At 57.5% G+C, this 13,997-nt stretch overlaps 1 protein-coding gene across 10 annotated transcripts in view; it reads left to right on the forward strand.

The window, feature by feature from the left end:
- The window catches only part of HSPG2 (heparan sulfate proteoglycan 2), a 99,076-nt gene that overhangs the window by 46,097 nt on the left and 38,982 nt on the right, over nt 1–13,997 (forward strand). For 5 of the 10 annotated variants that reach the window (XM_032303612.1, XM_032303613.1, XM_032303616.1 and 2 more), the window contains 23 exons: nt 2,162–2,325; nt 2,822–3,001; nt 3,100–3,296; nt 3,404–3,551; nt 4,494–4,621; nt 5,102–5,188; nt 5,280–5,338; nt 5,517–5,584; nt 6,864–7,025; nt 7,145–7,318; nt 7,401–7,580; nt 7,701–7,819; nt 8,459–8,570; nt 8,742–8,855; nt 8,939–9,066; nt 9,415–9,501; nt 9,980–10,029; nt 10,352–10,446; nt 10,768–10,908; nt 11,322–11,513; nt 12,556–12,594; nt 13,145–13,252; nt 13,793–13,996. In XM_032303612.1, coding sequence (XP_032159503.1) covers nt 2,162–2,325; nt 2,822–3,001; nt 3,100–3,296; nt 3,404–3,551; nt 4,494–4,621; nt 5,102–5,188; nt 5,280–5,338; nt 5,517–5,584; nt 6,864–7,025; nt 7,145–7,318; nt 7,401–7,580; nt 7,701–7,819; nt 8,459–8,570; nt 8,742–8,855; nt 8,939–9,066; nt 9,415–9,501; nt 9,980–10,029; nt 10,352–10,446; nt 10,768–10,908; nt 11,322–11,513; nt 12,556–12,594; nt 13,145–13,252; nt 13,793–13,996 — 2,936 coding nt within the window. The remainder of the gene's footprint in view (nt 1–2,161; nt 2,326–2,821; nt 3,002–3,099; nt 3,297–3,403; nt 3,552–4,493; nt 4,622–5,101; nt 5,189–5,279; nt 5,339–5,516; nt 5,585–6,863; nt 7,026–7,144; nt 7,319–7,400; nt 7,581–7,700; nt 7,820–8,458; nt 8,571–8,741; nt 8,856–8,938; nt 9,067–9,414; nt 9,502–9,979; nt 10,030–10,351; nt 10,447–10,767; nt 10,909–11,321; nt 11,514–12,555; nt 12,595–13,144; nt 13,253–13,792; nt 13,997) is intronic. The other 5 variants (XM_032303619.1, XM_032303620.1, XM_032303621.1 and 2 more) reach the window with 3 other exon arrangements.

A 13,997-nucleotide genomic window follows, 5' to 3' on the forward strand; every position in this document is an offset into this window, starting at 1 on the left:
CCCCTGATGTAAATCCTGATGATCTCTTGCCACCTGTGCCCTTGGTCAGGTGACCATCCTGTGTCTCCAGTTCCTCATCTACAGAATGGGGAAAAAATACGAACTACCTCCCTCAGAGTTGGAAGGACTTAACAGGTTAACCTATATAAGCCACTCAGAATCGAGCTCAGTCCACACTGAGGGCCCCATGCATACTCTCTGACGTCCTCGTCATCATTTACAGCATCGTCATATCCCCAGAGACTAAGAGGTGCCCATGTCCCCAGAGCCAGGCTTGGGCATCTTCTCAGCCTGGAGCTGACCTCCAGTTATGCCCGTTACTGTCTGTGCGACCCTTGGCTTCTCCAGGCCCGTTTTCCCGAACCCAAGGGCAGGCAGCCAGACTCCGTTCTCTCTGGCTCTGAGAGGCAGAATGGCATGGGCCCAGACATCACCCGGACCTGGGTTCAAGGCGCAGCCCCCGTTGACTGCCTCACATCAAGCTATATCCCATCTCACTTTCTGCATCCCAGGGCATTGAATGCAAGGAGGGCACTTAGCTGCTTCCATAGTAAGCCCTGGGCCAGTGCTGTGGCCTGACACACAGTCATTGGACAGCTGGTCGTCCTTGCAGGGTTAGGGCTGTTTTTACTCTTCTGAGAGGCAGTGGGGCTGCCCTAGGGTTACACAGCTGTTTAGAGAGTGTTTCGAGCTGGACCCCAGGTCTGGCTGATCGGACTCAGAATGGTCAGGGTGGGCGGGGTTGAGCAGGTGGCCTGTGCGTGAGCGGTGACTAGGATGCAGGGGACCCAAAAACATCCCTGGGAGGGAAGGAGGAAGGCAGGCCTGGAGGAGTGTGGCTTGGTGTTGGGGGCCTTGTATGGTCATTCTGCAGAGAAAAGTAGAGACCCCTCCATGGTTACAGGGCTTGCTTTTACAAGGAAGGGGAGGAGCTAGTGCCACATAGATGTAGTCTTAGCACAAAGAAGGAATTTCTAAGAGTCAAACCTGTCCAGGGTTGGGAAGGACTGCTTTTGAAGGTAATGAAACTCCCACCCCTTAGAGCTATTCAGTGTGGCAGCCACTCGCAACAAGTGACTGTTTGAATTAAAATTGATCAACTTACCGGCATGCCTGGGGGGCTCAGTTGGTCAAGCCTCTGACTCTTGGTTTTAGCTCAGGTCATGATCGAGCCCAACGTAGGGCTCCGTGCCCAGCAGGGAGTCTGCTTGAGATTGTCTCTCTCTCTGCCTCTCCCCATCGTGCATGCAGGCTTTCCCTCTCTCTCTCTGTCAAATAAATTGATAAATCTTAAAAAACAAAACAAAACAAAAAAAAAACATAAATTTTGAGCACCTAGTTGCCCCATATGGCTAGTGGCTACCGTATGAGAGAATACAAGTATAAGACGTGTCCATCCTCACAAACATTTTCCTGGATGGTTAGTGCTGCCCTAGAGATCTGGAAGCGTGCTGTAGAGAGAATTCCTGTGTGTGTCTGTGTGTTTGTGTGCACGTGTGTGCATGTGTTGGGGTCCGGGGGTGTGTGTTAGGCTCTCAGACCCATTATACTGACAACAGCCATAAACAGCTGTCTGTGAACACTTCTCTTGTGCTATGTTCTGTTTTAAGCATTTCCTATCAATTTGTTCGTTTTATCTTCCTAATAACCTTCTGAAACAAGCCAGTATTACTTCCATTTTACAGATGGAAACTGAGGCCTCTCATCAGACTCACACATCTGGAGGGTAGTAGACCCAGGACTTGGCATCTGTTCTTCAGCCCTGGGTCGCTCTCTACTGCCCCCTGAGGGCCGTTCCTACCCTGAGAGTCCGTGGAGAGAGGTCCTCCAACAGAAGGCTCTGAGAAGTCCCGCTACAAAGAATCCCCTTGACCTTTTTTTGACACTGTGGTTCCCAAATGGTTCCCAGTCATCATTCTCCAGCATTGACTTTGCCCAGAGCGTGCTTTGGGAAATGCTGCTCCAAAACCGTAGGGAAGAAAAAAAAAAAAACTGGGTTTTTTTTGTTTGTGTGTTTTTGACTTGGGGGAAGACACTAAAGTTCTCTTTAAGTCAGATTTTTCCCAGAACTTTCCTATCTCTCTGGATAACTGCCTTTCAAGGCGGGTGTCTCTGGCAGGCATGCACTGTGGCCCTCACCCCTCCGTCTTGCTGTCAACAGGCGTGAACGTGACCATGCCTGCGCAGCCCGGCATGCCACCCCTCTCCTCCACGCAGCTGCAGATTGACCCTGCTCTGCAGGAGTTCCAGCTGGTCGACCTGTCCCGACGCTTCCTGGTGCATGACTCTTTCTGGACTCTGCCCGAGCAGTTCCTGGGCAATAAGGTGAGGGACCAGCCTCGGCTGCTCCAGGCAGGAGAAAGGCCAAGCTGCCCTCCTATGCCCAGAACCTGCCTGGGTGTTCTGCTCCCTTTGAAGCTGGTATGCGGCAAGACAGACTCCGCTCTGGGGGAAAGATGGGCACTGACTTATTCGTTCAGAGTAAGGTGTCTGTCCACCACGCTCAGGTTGGAAGGAATGCTGACTCAGCCTTTTAAAAGGTGCTCCTGGACCATTCCCCTACACCCGAGACAGGGTCAGTGTTCCTTCTCTGGCCTCCCCGGGCAACTTTTATTCTACCACCCACATCGGACTGAGTACCCTCAAGGCAGAGCCAAGTCCCACTCATCTCTGCTTCCCTGTGCCTAGCTCTGTGCGAGGCATACAGTGAGTGCCAGGCATACAGAGGGAGGAGGAAAGGCCAAGTGGACCCAGAGCAGGCATCAGGTCGCACCCCGCTCCCAGCCGGCTTCCCTGCCCTGAGCTGCCCTGTCTTGACCAGGTGGACTCCTATGGGGGCTCCCTGCGCTACAAGGTACGCTACGAGCTGGCCCGTGGCACGCTGGAACCAGTGCAACGGCCGGATGTGGTCCTCGTGGGCGCTGGATATCGCCTCCTCTCCCGAGGGCACGTGCCCACCCAGCCCGGCACTCTGAACCAGCGCCAGGTTCAGTTCTCCGAGGTGCGTGGTGCCTCAACTCTCAGGGCCCGGGGCAAAGGTGCTACAGGCTGGGCAGGTGCTAACGTGGGCTGCCTCCACACACCTTTGTTCATGTCCAGGAGCACTGGGTCCATGATTCCGGCCGGCCCGTGCAGCGGGCTGAGATGATGCAGGTGCTACAAAGCCTGGAGGCTGTGCTCATCCAGACGGTGTACAATGCCAAGATGGCCAGCGTGGGACTGAGTGACATTGCCATGGACACCACTGTCACCCACACCACCAGCCATGGCCGGGCCCACAGTGTAGAGGAGTGCAGGTACCTGACTTGGCAGGGCTTGGAACCACAGGGTCCCCAGCGAAGATAGGGAGAAACAGCAGGGCCTCACAGTTCCTGTAACCACTGTCTTTGTCCTGCCCCCACAGATGCCCCATCGGCTATTCCGGCTTATCCTGTGAGAGCTGTGATGCCCACTTTACCCGGGTGCCTGGTGGGCCCTATCTGGGCACCTGCTCGGGCTGCAACTGTAATGGGCACGCCAGCGCTTGTGACCCTGTGTATGGCCACTGCCTGGTGAGTAGTGCCCATTGGCATTTGGATACTGGCTAGGGGCTGGGGACACAGACAGGGTGGGAGGCCCAGGCTAAAGCCTCTTTGTGCCCACCAGCTCAGCATGAGCCTCTGGAATGACTGCCATGGCTGCCAGATAAAATATCATAACCTCTGGATGCATTAAGAGAGGTATAACATCCAGAAAAGGGAGGTGAATGTTCTACTCTCTTCCACCTTGGTCAGAACAGTCCTGGAAAGTACTATGTTAAGGATGGTCCTTAGCAAGACAGCACTAAGGGGGAAAAGCCTGGAAATCATATGTATTTCTAAGGAATAGTGGAGGGGGCTGGGATTATGGAGCTGACAGAAGACAAGGCTCGGGACGCCTGGGTGGCTCAGTTGGTTAAGCAGCTGCCTTCGGCTCAGGTCATGATCCCAGCGTCCTGGGATCGAGTCCCGCATCGGGCTCCTCGCTCAGCAGGGAGCCTGCTTCTCCCTCTGCCTCTGCCTGCCATTCTGTCTGCCTGTGCTTGCTCTCTCCCCATCTCTCTCTCTAATAAATAAATAAAATATTTAAAAAAAAAAAAAAAAAAAAAAAAAGAAGACAAGGCTCAAGCAGAGAAAGCTACCATCTTCAAATTCCCCAAGAGCTGTGTAGGGTAAAAAGAAACAGATTCTAGAGGGCTGAAATGGCCAGCAGGTTAGAAGAAGGAGGCGGGTTTAGGTTCATATAAAGCAGGCATTTTGAACCTTCTGTGGAACAGGCTGCCCACGTGAGGTGATGAATTCCCCATCAGGATGCAGCTGGCTGCTCTCCTGTCTGCAGGGTGGTGGAGTAATCCCAGCATGCTGGAGGAGGCTGGGCCAGCCTCAAAGGGCCACGCTCAGAATCCAGTGTGGCCCTATGCTGGGGTGGAAGGCCTGCTCTGCAGGACCTGAACCACCCCTTGCCCTTCCTCCCAGAATTGCCAGCACAACACAGAGGGTCCGCAGTGCAACAAGTGCAAGGCTGGCTTCTTTGGAGACGCCACGAAGGCCACAGCCACTGCCTGCCGGCCCTGTCCTTGCCCATACATTGACGCCTCCCGCAGGTCAGAGCTGGCATGGGGCAGTGATCCTGGGGGGAGGGGCAGTACAGCAGGCGATGGGCAGACTCTGGGCAGGGAGGTGGGAGGCCCGGGTTCAAATCCCAAACTGGTCACTAAATCGTTCCGTGCCACTTGGCCTTTCTGGGCCTCGGCTTCCTTCCTTCCCCATATAGTGGGCCCATCTGTCTTTCTAGTGTTGCTATGAGGCTGCAGATCAAAACTAGGTGGTCAGGGGCTTGGTCAGTAAAGCATGTGACTTGATCTCAGGGTCATAAGTTCGAGCCCAACGTTGGGTGTAGAGAGAACTTAAAAAAAAAAAAATCTTAAAAAAAAAAAAGACAGGTGGGCAAAGAGAAGAGAGGCACCATGTCTCGTGGCATACTGTGCTTTGTGGACAAAAAATCATTTCCCAGGGTGGGAGTGTAAGCCCTGATCTGGCCCATCACGGCAGCCCTGCCCCATCCTGCTACTCGATACCCACAGATTCTCAGACACCTGCTTCCTGGACACAGATGGCCAAGCCACATGCGATGCATGTGCCCCAGGCTACACAGGCCGCCGATGTGAGAGGTGAGTGAAAGCCGGCAGGCACTGGGGCAAGCAGGCTGTATTGAGTGGGGGACACAGAAGCACCACTAACGACTCTCCCTCTCTCCACCAGCTGTGCCCCGGGATATGAGGGCAACCCCATCCAACCTGGTGGGAAGTGCAGGCCCAGCAGTGAGTATCCTAGCCGTCATCCCCTGGCACCTCCCCGGGCTGCCCGCTGGGCCCCAGTCCAGGAGCCCAGCCCCAGCCCTGTGATCCTTGGGGAGCCATCCCATTCTGCCACCTGTCTGGCCAGACTGGGTCTATCCCATTCCCGCCTGCCTTGCCAACATCCACTTTGTGCTTCCAGACCAGCAGATCGTGCGCTGTGACGAGCGAGGCAGCACGGGGACCTCTGGGGAGGCCTGTCGCTGTAAGGTACGTGTGCCCTCCCCTCCCCGACCCCAGGGGCTTCTGGTGGGCACACATCTGGGAGAGGGAGGAAGGAGCCTCCACCTTCTCCATAGCTCCTTGGCCAGAAGCTGCTGAGCCTGGCTGGCTAGTCTTCCCCTCCTGAGAGGTGGTCTGGCACCAGGAGGGAGCCTAGTCTGCGGAGTCAGGGAGCCTGGGCTGAAGTCCCAGATCCTTTGCCAGTCATTGTTCTTGTGACTGCTCTGTGTTGTCCCTTTGCTTTTATGTTCTCACACTGATGTGACCGTACACGTATTAGCGTCCCCAATTTACAGATGAGCAACAGAGGCTCCAAGAAGGGTCATCATTTACATTAAGAGTGGGAGAATCTGGGACGCCTGGGTGGCTCAGTTGGTTAAGCAGCTGCCTTCGGCTCAGGTCATGATCCCAGCGTCCTGGGATCGAGTCCCACATCGGGCTCCTTGCTCCGCAGGGAGCCTGCTTCTCCCTCTGACTCTGCCTGCCACTCTCGCTCTCGCTCGCTCTCTCTCTGACAAATAAATAAATAAAATCTTTAAAAAAAAAAAAAAAAAAAAGAGTGGGAGAATCTGGAGTCAGTGGGAAAAAGGAACTGGACCAAAGCACTCCTGATCTTTTTTTTTTTTTTTTTCAAGATTTTACTCATTTATTTAACAGAGAGAGGCAGTGATAGAAGGAATACAAGCAGGGGGAGTGGGAGAGGGAGAAGCAGGCTTTCCACTGAGCAGGGAGCCCAATGAGGGACTCCATCCCAGGACCCTGAGATCATGACCTGAGCCGAAGGCAGAGGCTTAACCCACTGAGCCACCCAGGTGCCCCCAAAGTATTCCTGATCTTAGATCCCCGAGTGGATTAGCAAGCCAAGGGATCTGGTGTAAATCATTTTCCATCCCTGAGCCTCCGTTTTCTCATGTGAAGCATGGAGGTTTCACTTTACTTTCAAGGGACTCAGAAGAATTAAATGAGTTAATGGTTGAACAGGAACCAGCACAGTGCCTGAAACACTCCATAAAGAGTAGCAGTAACTTCTAACCAAATGGCTGTATTTCAAATCTACATGCGTTTATGAGCCCCTTACCAGCCAAATCGAAAAGGAGGAAAAGGCTGGTGGCTTAAGCTGCCCTTATTGGGAATCACTGTTCACATGGTGGCAGCCCTGCCTACAGGTGCTCTTTCTGTGGCTTTCCTGGCCTTGGGTCCCCCCCTGGAAGGGCAGACAGATGAAGCCGGAAGCTCTAGGCAGCCCCTCCCGTGGGCTGTCCTGCAGCTCCCAGCTCTGTGCCTGCAGAACAACGTGGTGGGACGTCTGTGCAACGAGTGTGTGGCTGGCTCTTTCCACCTGAATGCCCGCAACCCCGACGGCTGCCTCAAGTGCTTCTGCATGGGCGTCAGTCGCCAGTGCACCAGCTCGTCCTGGAGCCGTGCCCAGGTACCTGTGTGGCGGGTGGGGAGACAGCAGGGATGGGGGGCGGTGACCCTGTGCGCAGGGTGGGCCACGTGCCCAACCCAGCCCCCAGCCCCCATGCCAGCCTCCTCTCCCCCTCCCAGGTACACGGGGCTTCTGAGGAGCCCGGGCAGTTCAGCCTGACCAATGCCGCCGGCACGCACACCACCAGCGAGGGCATCTCCTCACCCGCACCCGGGGAGCTGGTCTTCTCCTTCCACAGCCTCCTGGCCGGACCCTACTTCTGGAGCCTCCCCTCACGCTTTCGTGGGGACAAGGTGAGCAGGGCGGCTGGGGAAGAGCAATGGCGGGGCTGGACTGCAGGGCCTCTGCTGAGCACCTGTCTACCCTGTGTCCCAGGTGACCTCCTACGGAGGGGAGTTGCGCTTCACAGTGACCCAGAGGCCCCAGCCCGGCTCCACGCCCCTGCACGGGCAGCCCCTGGTTGTCCTGCAGGGCAATGGCATTGTCTTGGAGCATCACACTTCCCAGGAGCCCAGCCCCGGCCAGCCCAGCACCTTCACAGTGCCCTTCTGGGAGGTGAGCCCCACTGCCTGCAGCCTGGGGGTGGGGAGGCACGGGGCCCAGCCTCTCTCACTCAGGGGCGTCAGTAGCCCGGGGTGTCAGTGCTTGACCGCACACGTGTCCTCTCCTTGGCAGCAAGCATGGCAACGGCCTGATGGGCAGCCGGCCACACGGGAGCACCTGCTGATGGCGCTGGCGGACATCGACACTCTCCTGATCCAGGCGTCCTTCAGCCAGCAGCCAGCTGAGAGCAGGTGTCTGGGGCCAGGGCAGGAGGCCACAGGGGCTTGAGGCAGGGGTTCTGGTCTCCGCGGCGTGGTGTGGTGTGGCCAGATTGTCAGCTCTCCCACATGCAGGCTGTGGGGCCTTTTGTGCCTCATTTTCCACATCTGTAAAATGGAGATCATGGGGCTGGACCAAGGTCGGGTTCCCTAGAAGCAAAGCCTGAGATGGAGATTGGGGAGCACATGATTGATGGTGAGAACGTGGGAAGGAGGGAGAGAGCAGGACGGCCGGATGCAGGAAGGGGAAGTGGCCCAGCAAGGAAGCGGTTTCAGATAAAGACTAGTCACAGACTCACCCCACAGGACCTCTGCAGAGTCCTTCTGCAGAGGGAGAGGGGCTTCTGTGCTTTAGGTCAGGCTCTCATTGGTCACCCCGGGAGAGCAGGGTGGTATGTTCTGTCCGGGAAAGGAAGGCTCATTCTCTAGAGGGAGTGGCAGGTCTAAGTCATTTGCAGCAGCCAGGGGATGGACACCCAGTTGGAAAGCCAGACAGGGACTCAACAACACCACAGTGGGCCTGTGAGAATTAATGACGTAATCACACGCAGAACTCCAGGGAGGGCCAGCGTGGAAGGTGTGCTCATTTGTGGTGGCTCTTCTCATTCCCAGGGTCTCTGGTATCAGCATGGATGTCGCTGTGCCTGAGGACACTGGTCAGGACCCTGCACTGGAGGTGGAACAGTGCTCCTGCCCCCCCGGGTACCGTGGCCCATCCTGTCAGGTGAGCCCTGGGCCCCACCCACCTGTCTATCAGCAACCTCCTTGGTGCTTCCAGATTCCTCCCCCTTTAGTCCTCCCCCGGCCACACCCAGCCCCACCATCCCATGGGCACTGCCCCGAATGGGCCCCGGACCAGGAGGGCCCGACTACCGCCCAATCTTCTTGCTCCCAGGACTGTGACACGGGCTACACACGCATGCCCAGTGGACTCTACCTGGGCACATGTGAACGTTGCAGTTGCCATGGCCATACGGAGGTCTGTGAGCCTGAAACAGGTGTCTGCCAGGTGAGTCCCGCCTGCCTTCCTTCCTGTCCAGGGATCAGTGGCCTCCAGGGGCCCAGCCTCAACCCACACTCTGCCCCCTCCAGGGCTGCCAACACCACACAGAGGGCCCTCAGTGTGAGCAGTGCCAGCCCGGATACTACGGAGATGCCCAGCGGGGGACCCCCCAGGACTGCCAGCCGTGCCCATGCCATGGAGCCCCTGCTGGTGGCCAGTGCGTCCTGGACCTGCCCTTTCCTGAAATACCCCCTCCCATCCCCTTCCAGTCTCTCTTCTTTCCAGGCCTTTCTGAGAGACAGCAGTTAAATTCTGGCCTTGCCACCGCCTCACCGTGTCGCTTTGGATAAGTGACACTTCCCTCTCTGGGCCTCCATTTCCCCATCTGTGAAATGGAGATGATAAGACACTGCCTCTTGGCCATTAGTATGAGAACTGAATGAGGGCTCGGAGTACAGTGCCTGGCACCTCCCTCACTCACCCACTCTTCCTCTCCCTTCTCCCCTGGTCCTAAAGGAAGCACTGCTGACCTACTAACTAGAAATTTGCCCCCCCACACCATCAGGGCTACTCATACTTGCTTTCTGGACACCGACGGCCACCCCACCTGTGATGCGTGCTCCCCAGGCCACAGCGGGCGTCACTGTGAGAGGTGAGGCAGGTGGTGGGCAGGGTGGGGAGTGTGGGCAGGGAGGACCTGCCCCACAGGCCTCCCACTCTCCCCTTACACAGGTCCCCAGAAGACAGTCAGCTCTCTTCCCTGAGAGTCTGAATCCTCAGAGATCTAGGCCTGTGGTTCACCTCCAACCACCAGGACCCCTGCCCCAGCGAGGGCAGGGACTCCCCAGAGAACCCCTCATTCTTGCTAAAGGTTCTGGATCCAAGGCCCGATCATGTTCGCTCACTGGTTCTGTGGCCTCAGGACTGTCCCTGCTCTTCTCCCACCTGACTCCTTATTTGTAAAATGGACGAGTTGGGCTGATTGGTTCCTTCCCACACTGAGGCCTGGTTCCCGTGTGAGTCTGATACAGGGGCCCCAGTACAGTCCTGGGCTCACAGCAGGCTCGCCAGGATCCTCTGGTTCTGCCCTCCTGGTTCTGCCCTCCCATCATCTAATGCTTTCTCCTTAGGTGTGCCCCAGGTTACTATGGCAACCCCAGCCAGGGCCAGCCATGCCGAAGTGAGTAGGGTTGGGGAGGTTTTGGGGGTTGGGCTACCCTGTTTCCCCCAGGGGTAGACCTGGGTTAGAAATTTAGTTCTTCAACCTGTGGCAAGTGACTTTACCTTTCTGAGCCTCAGCTTCTTTACCTGTAAAATGGGTATAGTAAAAAACTCATGCACTCCAGAGAGCTGCTATGAGTGGGTGTAATGCCTACACAGGGTAGGTGTTCAGAAATAAACACTCCCTCTCCTGGTGATGAGTTCGATGCCCAGAGGGTAGTGGAAGTGAGGGTGCTTGGAGGCGGGTTTGGGGTTCCAGCTGTGGCTTCCCTCCACCTTAGGAGATGGCCAACTGCCAGAGCCCATCGGCTGTGGCTGTGATCCCGAGGGCAGCATAAGCAGCCAGTGTGACGCAGCTGGCCAGTGTCAATGCAAGGTTAGTCCAAACCCCTGCTCTCTAGGAGGCCCTGCACCACAGCCGTTGGGGGTCGTCCTGGCATTCCCTCTCACGGTACCCTTGGGGCTGTCCCTGAGACACCCACCCCAACCCTTCCCCAGAGGCTCCATCGCTGCCCCACAGTATGGGCCCAGTGGGAAATCACAGCAGCAGCCCACGGGAGTCTAGCCTAGGCCTGGGGGCTGCTGGGACTCCCCCAGAACTGCTGGATGTGGCCGGGAGGCTGGCCTCAAAGGCTGCCAGAGGTGAAAGAACTGCCCCCCCGAGCCCCCCACACCTACCCTCCCGTCCGTCTCCCAGGCCCAGGTGGAAGGCCGCACATGCAGTCACTGCCGGCCCCACCACTTCTTCCTGAGCTCCAGCAACCCCGACGGCTGCCTGCCCTGCTTCTGCATGGGCGTCACCCAGCAGTGCGCCAGCTCCTCCTACGTCCGCCACCTGGTAAGTGCGCCTGCGTGTATGCGCGTGAGTCTGCGCATGCGCCGCCCCTTGGAACCCCCTTGGACCCTCCTTGGAACCCTCCGGGGTCCGTTCGGAAAACTGGCCTAGTGGCATTCTCTCTGCTTGTAAGGACACCCATCTCCAGGCCACCACTATGGCCCCTGTAAGCACGGATCCCAGCGACCATCGACCCGACCCTCATACCCTCCCTGGGACCCCTTTATCGCTTGTGTCATCACTGAGCCCCGCACCCCTTTCTTCTCCCCCGTGGCCTCCCCATTCCCCGGTCACTTCTGTCCTCGCCCCGTTCTCAGCGATGCCTCCATGACACTATGATGCCTTCCCCGACCCTCCCCCACCAAGGTGACCACTCCCAAGCACAGGATGACACCCCGTCTTCTCTCTGCTGCCAGATCTCCACCCACTTTGCCCCTGGGGACTTCCAAGGCTTTGCCCTGGTGAACCCCCAGCGGAACAGCCGCCTGACAGGAGGCTTCACCGTGGAACCTGTGCCCGAAGGCACCCAGCTGTCCTTTGGCAACTTCGCCCAGCTCGGCCATGAGTCCTTCTACTGGCAGCTGCCGGAGGCCTACCAGGGAGACAAGGTGTGATGTACAGTGAGGCCTGGCAGGCCCTCCCTGGCCGTGGGTTCTGAGCCAGGCCCTAGGGAGCCCCGAGGTCAGCCAGGATGCCAACACAAGCTGATATCGGAGCAGGAGTTGGCCACATTGGGGTTCAGTGCCTTTACAGTCAGAGAGTCCTCAGTCTAAACCCAGGTCTCCCGCTGACTGGTTGATTGCCTTTCAATTAACCTCAGCTCCAGGGTGGCTGGGAGAATGGGAGTTCGTGTCCTGCCCATAAGGAGTACCCTCCTGCTGATGATTATTAGCTTTCAGGCAATAGATAGGTCCTGGGCGAGGCCCTGGAAATACAGGGACAAACGAGACAGCACAGGTTCAATGCCATGCATTTGCTCCCTCCACCTTCCCTCATCTAGGGCTGTTGATTCTGTGCTAACTGGGTGCTTGGTGGTGGTCTTAACTCTGATGATAGTTCCTGTTTTTTGAGCTCTCACGGGCACCATTCTAATAGCTCGTATGTGTTGTAAATCACCACTCCTACCCCCTGTCCTGGGAGGAAATGAAGGGGACACCCAGAAGGTGGCAGTGCTGGTCTTCAGAGCCAGGTCAGAGGCTGCTCTTGGATACTCCACTGGCCAGAGATAAACTGTGGTTTGGTGATGATGGTGGTGAAGGGAGGGGTGGAGGAGGCGCATCCAAGGGGCAGACTCCAGAGCCTGCCAGAATGTGTTCCTCGAGCAGTCTGTGCCATCCAATGGCAACCAGGAAAAGATGGAGGCCCTAGCTGGCCGAGGTCAGCACTCAAGCAGACGTGTCCCCTCTCCCAGGATCCCAGGGAGGTCAGGGACACAGGAGGGGCAGTTCCCAAGCTGCGCTGTCCTTCTTCCTGGGACAGACCCACCTATCCCAGCCTCCCAAAGGCTGACCTTCTAGTCCCTTCTCCCTCTCTGGTTCCTCCCCTCCTGGCTTCCTGGCTTCCCTGTGTGCATCTCTCTTGCCCTGGCCTGCAGTTCACACATCTCTCTCTCTCTGACTCCTTCTCTTGGCATTTCCCTGCACCCCGCAGAGGGAGGCATATTTTGCACAGATGCGCTGGGCTCACCAGGTAGGCTCGTGATCTGAGTGGTGTGAAATGGATGTGACATGGTCATGGTATTCTTAGACGCTCTCAGTCCTGCATGGGGGAATGCCCAGACCCAAGGAGATGTGGGTCTGCATGAACCCAGGCAGTGCCCGACAGACCCACAGTCAGAGCACCGGTGTGCCCCAGCCCTATGGTACCAGGAGTTAGAGCTGGGAGGGTGTGTGCCCCAGCCACCGTGTGGTCAGATCCTGGCTCCTGCCAGATCTGTCTGTGGCCAGAGTGGTGGCCGTGGTGGCAGGAAAACTAACTATGCTAAACCACGTGACTATACCCAGCCCACCAGGTTACCCTAGCACTACCTCCCCAGCAACCTCCATTAACCCTTTGATTGCATGTGCCCCTTCAGTAGCCTAGCGTTACTCTCTGTGTGCCAGCCTGGAGGGGGGATGTGCGTCGTCTTCCCCAGTGTGGACCTTTCTGGCTACTGTATCCGTGGGGAGAGGACACTCCCCGGGGCTCCGACACTGGGACCCTGGGAGGTCTGAGCTGGCTTGTGCCCCCCACCCATCAGAACCGCACATCCCTCTCAGAGGAGCAGTTGCGGACAGCTGTGACAGTTGGCAGGACCATGGGGCCCCCAGAGGGCAGGGGCCGGGCCCGGGCGCAGCGGCTATCACAGGTAACTTAGCGCCTGGCTGGGACAGGCTGTGTCTGGGACCCCATGCAGACCAGAGAGTATAGTCTAATCAAGAGCCTTGAGCTGAGGCCCTGGCCTTCCTGAGCCATTTGCCCCCAACCCAGGCCCCAGCCTAATGCCCAGACCCCTCCAGTGTTGCCTTCGGGAAACATTCCAGAGCTGTGAATGGCGTGGGCTGGCACCATGGGCATGGATGGTAAGTGAGGTCCACAGAGCAGCCTCCCCAGCCACTGAGGCCCCTTGGGAGCTGGTCAGAGCCACCAGCCTGTCTCTTGCCAGCAGGTATCTTCTGTGTGGGCTTCTCCCTACAGTCGCCTGGGCCCCCCCCCGCAGGTCTCCCCTCCACCGCCCCCAGGCTCATGAGGAGCAAGAAGACATCAAGAACAAGGGCCAGAACAGTTAGCCCAGAAGTAGTAGGTGGCTCACTGGGCCTGGGGCGGCCTGATGGGAAGCAAGTCATCGTGGTGTCCTTTCTGTCCCTCTCTGCTCCTTTCCTCTGTCCTCCCTCTCCTGGTCCCCCAGGTGGATGAGGCCCAGAGGCGGATGGATGCAGAGATCTGGCAGCTCCTTTCCAGCTTTGCTGCCCACCCCCAGCCCCCCGCCCGGGGCCTCTTGCCCCATGCCCAGCCTGCAGCTGCTCTGCAAGCAGCCCCACTTTCTTCCTCTTCCTCTTCCTCCTCCTCCTCCTCCTCCTCAGCTTCTGGGCTCTCTTCGGCAGCCTCTCAGG

Source organism: Mustela erminea, chromosome 10 (genome assembly GCF_009829155.1).
Source record: "Mustela erminea isolate mMusErm1 chromosome 10, mMusErm1.Pri, whole genome shotgun sequence".
In the NCBI taxonomy this organism is placed as follows: Eukaryota; Metazoa; Chordata; class Mammalia; order Carnivora; family Mustelidae; genus Mustela; species Mustela erminea.